The sequence below is a fragment of the Oncorhynchus masou genome, unplaced genomic scaffold (assembly GCF_036934945.1).
Source record: "Oncorhynchus masou masou isolate Uvic2021 unplaced genomic scaffold, UVic_Omas_1.1 unplaced_scaffold_7508, whole genome shotgun sequence".
In the NCBI taxonomy this organism is placed as follows: domain Eukaryota; kingdom Metazoa; phylum Chordata; class Actinopteri; order Salmoniformes; family Salmonidae; genus Oncorhynchus; species Oncorhynchus masou.
The window spans coordinates 4,857-14,674 of record NW_027013969.1 but is presented as its reverse complement, the minus strand read 5'-3'; the positions used below and the strand labels follow the sequence as shown (position 1 = coordinate 14,674).

Genomic DNA, 9,818 nt, shown 5'->3' with positions numbered 1-9,818 from the left:
TGAGGGGAAGGAAGGGGTGATAAAGGAATGCTCAATGTAGTTGGGGCCAGAAGAGAAAAAAGGAATGCTGTTGTTTGATTTTAAAAAATGAGAACCAGGCGTGAGAGACTGGTGTTGTGTACTGAGTGATGTCACAGCATCTGGACTGGTGTTTTGTACTGAGTGATGTCACAGCATGTGGACTGGTGGCTCCTGCAGAGAACTCACTGTCACTCCCAATGTGATAATAGTTCCTAGGGATGGCCTAGGGGGAGGGGGATAGCACAGTACACACACACACACATTTTTATATATTGAGTGTCTTTGTGAGCATGCATGACTTACCAACAACAAATCATGCATACTAACACATTGTCAAACATTGTGAAAATATGTTCGGGAACTAATATTATTTTGGAATTTAACAAAAAAAGTAGTTAAAATGAAGAAGTCATAGAATGGGGTTAAATGATTAACTACATAACATGTTTTGAAGACTCTGAGCCTTAAATCTTCACTTACTCTGTTGGTTTTGAGGTCTAAAAGGTAACATCTCCCTGTTGTTTGCAGTTTAAGCGACAGTCTACAGAGGGCACGTCGTACATGCTGTTTGCCCTGGCCATGATGGGCAACGGGACTTACGGGCTCAGTGTCATTGTGGTTCTACCAGCTCTGGCCGGCTCCAAACAGGCCTTCATTCTCAAACATCTGGCCTGGCTCATCGGCAGCCTGGGAGTCCTCCTCCTAGACTTCTTTGTATCTTTTATTTTTCTCCGAGATCATCATTTCACTAAAAAAGGGATAAGGATAAAGAAGTGAAAGTGTTATTTTGTCTCTGGAATATTGTTGACTTGTTGTGATGTGTTTGTGAATGAGCCTTAACTCTCCCAGGTCACCGCACAGTTCATCATCTATAGGAAGAACCACTCCGCTAAAACCAGCAAGAAGATGAACGTTCCTGAAGTAGAACCTCTGCTCTGTGAAGAGGAGGAGCTGTCCACATTCTAGAAAACACATGATTGAAGTTCTAGAGTGAGAATACATGATTGAAGTTCTAGAGTGAGAATACATGATTGAAATTCTAGAGTGAGAACAGTAAGAGATTTCCAGAAATCGTCTCCATAATGCTGAGTGGAGACCTAGAATAATCCAACAAATGTGATAGTACACCAATGTTCCCTCCATTTAAATCCAGGTGAATTAAAGGGGCGTCTTATGTTTGAGGAATGTAATCTCAGTAGAACCATTCTCTATATCTTTGTAAGGGGGCTCATATGATCTATTCCCTATGTTTTTCTTATTACACTAAAGGCCTATAGGGTGTGTCTCAGTGTCACATTCCTCTAGTCTATGTTTGTCAATGGTTAGAGGTCCTGTGTTTTCCAGGATCAGATCGGCAATACACTCTGAACCGTTCACACAGCATTGTCGTCTAGGTCAACAGTACAAGAAGGCATCATAACAGTGATTGTTCCTGTATGTAGGTTTAAAAAGATCATACATTGCACCAATGGTAGTGTATCACATTGACTATTGATGTGCCACACCAACAGTAATCTATTTTTCACTTGTGGTGAATTTGTTATAGTTTGCCTCGGTTTGTTGTAGGAGCAGATTCCGTTGTAATTGAATCCCTATATAAGTTGTAGTTGGTAAATTGCTTGGAGTGATACACAGTGTTTAGATCGTGAAGATGCAGTGGGTGAAGCCTGGTATCCTGTGCTTTGCATCTACACAACACTGTTGAACTGATGATGTGTGTAGTGTATTTTATTTATATGATTATGGAGCTTTTCTTTGTTTGCTTTTGAGGAAACTAATAGGCTCTTTTTTTTGGTGCATCGTTGAGTAGTTTGAGTTTGAGTAGCATGAGTTTGAGTAGTATGAGTTTGAGTAGTATGAGTTTGAGTAGTATGAGTTTGAGTAGTTTGAGTAGCATGAGTTTGAGTAGTTTGAGTAGTATGAGTTTGAGTAGTATGAGTTTGAGTAGCATGAGTTTGAGTAGTTTGAGTAGTATGAGTTTGAGTAGCATGAGTTTGAGTAGTATGTTGTAGTGGAGGTCGGAGGGCTGTTTTCCGTCTTCATACTGGTGCTTTTAAAACAGACAGTTCTTTGGCTGAAATCTAACCTTCAGATAAACATCCTCCTTTCCTTACGTTATGGCCCAGTTATGTTACCTTTCAGTGGCCACAAATAATGGAAGGAAGGAGGGAGGGTTTTGGCAGCATTCAGTCACAGCCCTGAGCATTGTGTTCTCACCCCTTATTGTGGAGTTGTATCCAGGAACTGTTTTATAAGTCATGATGAGAGAATGGAGCTACTGATTACCGATGGTCACAGCACTTTATTAGTCTGTCATGGATGTGATTGGTTGATTGACACCACAGATTTCTCTACCTCGTCTTTCAGTGGGGTGGGGGGGTTGTTTATCTGACCCGGGTTACCCCATCTTGTTTGAACTGGGTGAAAGGTGATTGTATTCCTTTTGGAACCAGGCTGCCTCCCGGGTGTGAGCCAGGTGCCCCACTCTGGCCGGCGGCGTAGTCGGCTCAAAACAAAAGTGACGTAATTAAGCAGGATCATGCGTTTTCAAATGCTAAGGTGATTACCATTGATAAAAAAAATCCTTTATCTGCTTTCCCAATAAAAACTAGTTAGAAAATTCTAACATTTGCCTTGTTGACAACGTGATTGAGCGGCGCGGATTACTGTTTGATTTGAGAAGTGCACTCCTCCCTCTCCGTTTTCGCCTGATGACGTTTAAAGTTTAAAAAGTAACACAAAATAACAATAACGAGGCTATATATGGGGGTACCAGCACCAGGTCAATGTGCGGGGGTACGGGTTAGTCGAGATAAGACCAGCATCCCGGAGTCGCCTCTTCACTGTTGAGGTTGAGACTGGTGTTTTAATGAAGCTACCAGTTGATAACTTGTGAGGCGTCTGTTTCTCAAACTAGACACTCAAATGTACTTGTTCTCTTGCTCAGTTGTGCACTGGGGCCTCCCACTCCTCTTTCTATTCTGGTTAGAGCCAGTTTGCGCTGTTCTGTGAAGGGAGTAGTACACACATTTTCAGTTTCTTGGTAATTTCTCACATGGAATAGCCTTCATTTCTCAGAACAAGAATAGACTGACGAGTTTCAGAAGTTCTTTGTTTCTGTCCATTTCGAACCTGTAATCGAACCCACAAATGCTGATGTTCCAGATACTCAACTAGTCTAAAGGCCAGATTTATTGCTTCTTTAATCAGTACAAAAGTTTTCAGCTGTGCTAACATAATTGCTAATGATCAATTAGCCTTTTAAAATGATAAACTTGGATTAACTAACACAACGTGCCATTTGGAACACAGGAGTGATGGTTGCTGATAATGGGTCTCTGTACACCTACGTAGATATTCCATAAAACATCAGCCGTTTCCAGCTACAATTGTCATTTACAACATTAACAATGTATACACTGTATTTCTGATCAATTTCTGATATTTTAATGGACAATTTTTTTTGATTTTCTTTCAAAAACAAGGACATTTCTAAGTGACCCCAAACTTTGGAACAGTAGTGTACATGTAGGTAGGGGTAAAGTAACTATGCATAGATATTTCACCTTTATTTAACCAGGTAGGGGGTCAATGCAAATAGTCCAGGTAGCTATTTGATCAACTGTTCAGCAGTCTTATGACTTGGGGGTAGAAGCTGTTAAGAAGCCTTTTGGACCTAGACTTGGTGCTCCGGTACCGGTTGCCGTGCAGTAACAGAGAGAACAGTCTATGAGACTTGGGTGACTGGGAGTCTGACAATTTTTAGGCCTTCTCTGACACCGCCAAGGGTGGTTCTGGATGGTAAGGGAGTCTTGGCCCAAGTTATGGACTGGGCCGCATGCACTACCCTCTGTAGCGCCTAGCGGTCGGATGCCGTTGTTGCCACACCAGGCGGTGATGTAACCAGTCAGGATGCTCTTAATGGTGCAGCTGTATAACATTTTGAGGATCTGAGTACCCATGCCAAATATTTTCTCCCTGAGGGGGAATAAGAGTTGTCGGCCCTCTTCACTACTGTCTTGGTGTTTTGGACCATGATAGTTTGTTGTTGATGTGGACACCAAAGAGCTTGAAGCTCTCAACCTCGCTCCACTACAGCCCCGCCGATGTGAATGGCGACGTTCGGCCTTCCTTTCCTGTAGTCCAGACTAGTTAAGCGTTGGAAGGAAATATAAAGGAGTGCTTGTGTTTTAGGACTGAAATGTGATTAAAAACATGATGTGACAGTATTTATTGTACGAGATAGTCTAGAGTTACAGCTGGGCTTTAAAAAAGCACAGTTGTGATTGGTGGATTTTCCATGCAAACTTTCAGCCAACCACAATATGAAGCAATAAATTAGTGTAAAATAAGGAGTATTACTACTTTTTACGTGAAGTATTGAAAAAGCTCAACATTTAGGCTTTTGCAATATGGCTGACCAGCAAATGAATGTGGCCATGAAACAGCAGGAAATCCATGAAACGAAGAGAAATTATGATGACACTTATTTTCTCTGTGATAAAACCCTGATAGTTGAAGAAGATTTAGTTTCTTATTTTTATATTATTTTAAAGGGTAATTATTGTATCAGATGTTACTTTTTTTTTTCCTTTCCTTTCTTTATAAATTAAGTTTAATTCTGGTTAGCTCAAAGGCTTTTCTTCAAAGTGTTTCCTTTATAGATATCTTCCAAATCAGAAAATGGAATAGTGAGATATTTATTTATTTACAGTCTCAAGAACAAGGAAAATGTCTGAAAATGTTTTTACTTGAATAATGACACTGTATTGCTCTTTTAAGATAACATGGTATTTTCTTTTCTTTATGCTTTAGCCTATGTTACTTGCAATATGTATTTCATTAAAGATATGTCCCAGTATCTCAGCTTTGTAGCTCATTGTACACAAGTTAAGCATTCCAATATGATGTTTACGTAACAAACAAACATCTCAATAAAGTGCAATATATCAAATGTGTGTGTAGTTTTTTTTCTTTTGAGGCAAGATAACACACACTATTTAATATTTTGTGTAATATTTGGCAGGCACACAGTTTCAGCAAATATGTATTACAGATATAGTAATTAAAATATATCTACAAACTATAAATATATGGTTAAGTCATCCTATACCATCTACCTTCTATAGTATAGCCTTTGATAAATTGTTGGTTAACCCTTAAATGGGATGCACAGTCTCTGCAACATATCATGTGCATTTTGTAATTGAAATATTCAACATCATACAGTATGTATGTATGAGGGCAACCACACAAGTCAGTCAGCCTAGTCGGTTAACTGCCTGTTCAGGGGCAGAACGACAGATGTGTACCTTGTCAGCTCGGGGATTTGAACTTGCAACTTGCAACCTTCCGGTTACTAGTCCAACGATCTATCCACTAGGCTACCCTGTCGCCCCAGTACGTGCAAATTTAGGAGTTGAGAAATTAATTAATTAGCAATGGAAAGCTGGGAGCCCCTTCTTTTCAATAAATGCCATTAAAACGGCAGTTTTCGGGATTGCAAGAATTGTTGTGCATTGACTGCTTGTCAGAATGCATGTTTCAATCCCGATGGCACTCCTAACTTTAATATGCCTCGAAAATGATTTATATCGCATAGAACACACAACAAGCCGATAAGATAAATATATAAACTATTCTACTATGGGGGTTGTCTGATTTTTCTATTCATTACTCGTTTTCAAAGGAAAACTAATTGTGGGCTGTTCCAGCATCAAAGTGCCACTAGGCAGAAATATTTTTGTCATGTTCCTTATTTTTTTGTGAATGGCGGCAATGGCCTACTTATTGCATTACCTCCTCACGCCATTTGCACACACTGTATATAGACTTTCTTTTATTTTCTATTGTGTTATTGACTGTACGCTTGTTTATTCCATGTGTAACTCTGTGTTGTTGTTTCTGTCGCACTGCTTTGCTTTATCTTGGCCAGGTCGCAGTTGTAAATGAGAACTTGTTCTCAACTAGCTTACTTAAATAAAGGTGGAATAAAAATCAAATTAAAAAGATTGTGCCGTGGCGGGTCTAACGGTCCTCTCGCGCCGAACTGCGCATGTGCAGCCCGTCAACTCAAAGGCAACTCCTAAATAAACTCCTATTAAAACGTATCAGTTTGTCACTTTCACGAGGTTGGAGTACTAACATGTTCAAATACGTAAGAGGTTTGCTCGAATCTAAGTTGTGGCTTTAGATTTCGAGAAAATAAATAGTTAAGTAAGATTTTTTTCACCCAAACCCCGGCCTGGTCTGTTTTGCATGAGATCCCGGAAGTCTCGTGATGTTGCGCCTCTGGGTTTAGAAACTCTGTGCTCAAATCCTCCAACACCCCGCCCACACGATCCCAAAATTGTTTGACCGAACCCTACGTGACCAATGAGAAAAATAAATTCCGTGGAGGGCGGGTAGTTGGGTTTCATTGGAGAATGACTTCCTAAGTAGTTGCTGTTGGGTGGTGTCTTCGCTGCTTAGGTGACACGTAACTAAAGTTAAAGGTGCTGTAAGGCCTCGGAAATATCTGGATTTTGACTTCTGCTAAAGGGCTTGGCAAAGTCTGAACACATTGCACTATTACATCCTATCTGGGTTTGTTTCGGAATAGAGTAGTACGCATTGTTTATACTTTACCCACATTAACAACGTCAGCTTCTCCTGAAATATCGGAGAGAGTTTGCTGTGTGTAGTGTAGTCAAGCAAAAATCCAAGGAGAAGTAACAACAAACTGGGATTCCTTCGTGGATGTGGCTACACCGTGTTGTGGGCTAAAATGAGTCCAACATCTTCACTAAACTTCCCCCAACTCTAAAGTGTTTCTGCGCCCTCTGTCTAATAATGCTTGGGGACGACTGAGGTGATAAGGGTAGTAGTGGTAGTAGTAAAAAGTTTAGCTGAACTTTCCACAGAAGTGACCGGGAGATTGTTTGTGCAGGCAGCGGGGAGAGGAGCTATTCAACCATGGGGAACGGAGTGTGTTCTCGGAGGCAGCGGAGAATCTTCCAGTCTCTCCTTCTAATCACCGTGGTTTTCGGGATTATTTACGGGGGATGATATCGTATGAGATGCACAAACAGCTGAAGAGGACAGAGGCGATGGCTGCCAAGTACCAGCAGCATCAGGAGTCGCTCTCGGCGCAGCTTCAAGGTAAACGTTTTCCCCAGCCGACGTTTTGAAAAGATAAGGAGAGAGCAGTGGCGATTTTAGAATTTTTAATCTTGGTGAGGCAAACAAAACAAAAACTGTGCATGCCAGCAAATCCAGTAACAAACGCAACACTGATGAATAGATAATTTGTAGTATAACGGTGACACACGGTGCTCACAAACTGTTAGGGCCTACATAAAGCTGTCCCAACATCTTACCACTGCTACAACTGGCTATCGGAGCCTTGTCTGGCAGCGAAACAGTTCATTCAGCTTCATTTACTGCCTTTAAAAAAATATATGGCTGATTTATGTGGTTTCTAATGTCAATTGAGATGTACAAAATATGGCATATGCGGGGACGACAAGCGGATAAGGGGCAATCTGTAATTTCGATTAAGACATTAATGAGCGGGCTTGGATGGATGTAGTCATAACTTTGTTTAGCACTTTTGAAATGTACAATGACAGAATTCAGAATATGGGCCGTTCTTAGTGTTCTCCCTGTACTCCAAGTCAGAACCATAAGATAAATAAACAGGGCATATAAGCAGACATTGAAAGCTCTTACAATATTCGATTATTACATTTCTCTAAAACCGGTTATAGGCTACCACGTCAGAACAGTAGGTAAAATTTAAGAGGGAAAAATAGACCAATTTATTAGGGTGAGGCACATGGGTTACTACACAGCTTACTACACAACATACACTTATTACTTTCTTAGCTACAGTATACATATCTCCCTGGAATATTTTTGTAAACATTTTTAGATTGAACCTTTATTTAACTAGGCAAGTCAGTTGAGAACAAATTCTTATTTACAATGACGGCCTACCCCGGCCAAACCAGGACGACGCTGGGCCAATTGTGCGCCACCCTATAGGACTCCCAATCACAGCCGGATGTGATACAGCCTGGATTCAAACCAGGGACTGTAGTTATGCCTATTGCATTGAGATGCAGTGCCTTAGACCGCTGCGTGACTCAGGATCGAAATTACATATTATTACATAATTTATGCAACAGCATACAAGACATTTTTGGACTCGCCTTGTTATGCTGTGCTCACTTGAACAGGAAGGTGGCGCAGCAGTCCTTCGTGGGCAAATTTATGGCAATTGGGAATTTCTCGCCATGGAATAGCCTTCATTTCTCAGAACATGTATAGACTGACGAGTTTCAGAAGAAAGTCTTTGTTTCTGGCCATTTTGAGCCTGTAATCGAACCGACAAATGCTGATGCTCCAGATACTCAACTAGTCTAAAGAAGGACAGTTGTTTTTGCTTCTTTAATCAGAACAACAGTTTTCAGCTGTGCTTACATAATAGCAAAAGGGTTTTCTAAGGATCAGTTAGCCTAGCTAACACAACATGCCATTGGAACACAGGGGTGATGGTTGCTGATAATGGGCCTCTGTACACCTATGTAGAAATTTTATTAAAATTCATCCATTTCGAGCTACAATATTCATTTACAACATTAACAATGTTTACACTGTATTTCAGATCAATTTGCTATTTTAATGGACACAAAGTGCTTTTCTATCAAACAAGGACATTTTCTAATTGACCCCAAAGTTTTGAACGGTAGTGTATATATTTTTATTACATTTATTTTAGCTAACAATGTGGGGCTCAAAACAGATGGGTCTCTGCCCCACCTAACCCTGAATGATGGGTCGTCACTGGGAGAGAGGGAGGAGCTCAAGGACTTTATTTTAATTACTTTCTCGTTCTTCTTTACCGATATCTGCTTTTACTAAAATATACAATTGTATCAGTTGCTTTTAAAACAATGTTGCGAGTGTCAAAGTTTTTCGCTGTCACAGCGGTGGCTTCTTGTTGACTTGGTTGGCATTGGCTGGCTCAGCTTACTGTATTGAGAGTAGAGGTCGACCGATTAATTGGAATGGCCGATTTAATTAGGGCCAGTTTCAAGTTTTCATAACAATCGGTAATCTGCATTTTTGGATGCCGATTATGGCCAATTTATATTGCACTCCACGAGGAGACTGCGTGGCAAGCTTGACCACCTGTTACGCGAGTGCAGGCAGCAAGGAGCCAAGGTAAGTTACGAGCTAGCATTTAACTTATCTTATAAAAAACAATCAATCTTAACATAATCACTAGTTAACTACACATGGTTGATGATATTACCAGTTTAACTACCTTGTCCTGCGTTGCATTTAATCAATGTGCTGCCTGAAGTTGTCACTTCTCTTGCGATCAGTGTAAGCACAGTTCTTTTTTTTTTCTTTCTTTTTTTTCCTTTATTTAACCAGGCAAGTCAGTTAAGAACAAAATTCTCATTTTTAATGACAGCCTGGGAACAGTGGGTAAACTGCCTGTTCAGCTACAAGAACGACAGATTTGTACCTTGTCAGTTGTGGTTTGAACTTGCAACCTTCCGTTACTAGTCCAATGCTCTAACCACTATGCTACCCTATATAAATAAAATAAATAAAAATCGCCCATTTAACTCATCAGCTGAGTTTCGCACACATCATTCCCCAAGCTAGGCTATAGCTTAGAATAGATATGTACCGGAGCCTAAGAGGTTATTTTGAGTTTGATCAAGAGGAGTTTCTTGATAAAGGATTAATGGCTCTATAGTAGGACACACTTGGTGGCCTCGGTGTCCCAAGGCATGCTCTGC

The 9,818-nt window shown here is 40.5% G+C and overlaps 1 protein-coding gene across 1 annotated transcript; it reads left to right on the top strand.

The window, feature by feature from the left end:
* Positions 1-555: 555 nt before the first annotated feature.
* On the top strand, positions 556-1,179 carry LOC135537326 (lysosomal amino acid transporter 1 homolog). The gene is made up of 2 exons (XM_064963528.1): positions 556-735; positions 871-1,179. Exons 1-2 carry the CDS (start codon positions 583-585, stop codon positions 985-987), a joined length of 270 nt encoding a protein of 89 aa, XP_064819600.1. The 5' UTR covers positions 556-582; the 3' UTR covers positions 988-1,179.
* Positions 1,180-9,818: the final 8,639 nt, after the last annotated feature.

Coding starts and splice junctions, on each gene's coding strand:
- LOC135537326 (XM_064963528.1), top strand. CDS start 583: ATGCTGTTTGCCCTGGCCATGATGGGCAACGGGACTTACGGGCTCAGT. Junction 736..870: donor TCCTCCTCCTAGACTTCTTT/GTATCTTTTATT, acceptor TAACTCTCCCAG/GTCACCGCACAGTTCATCAT.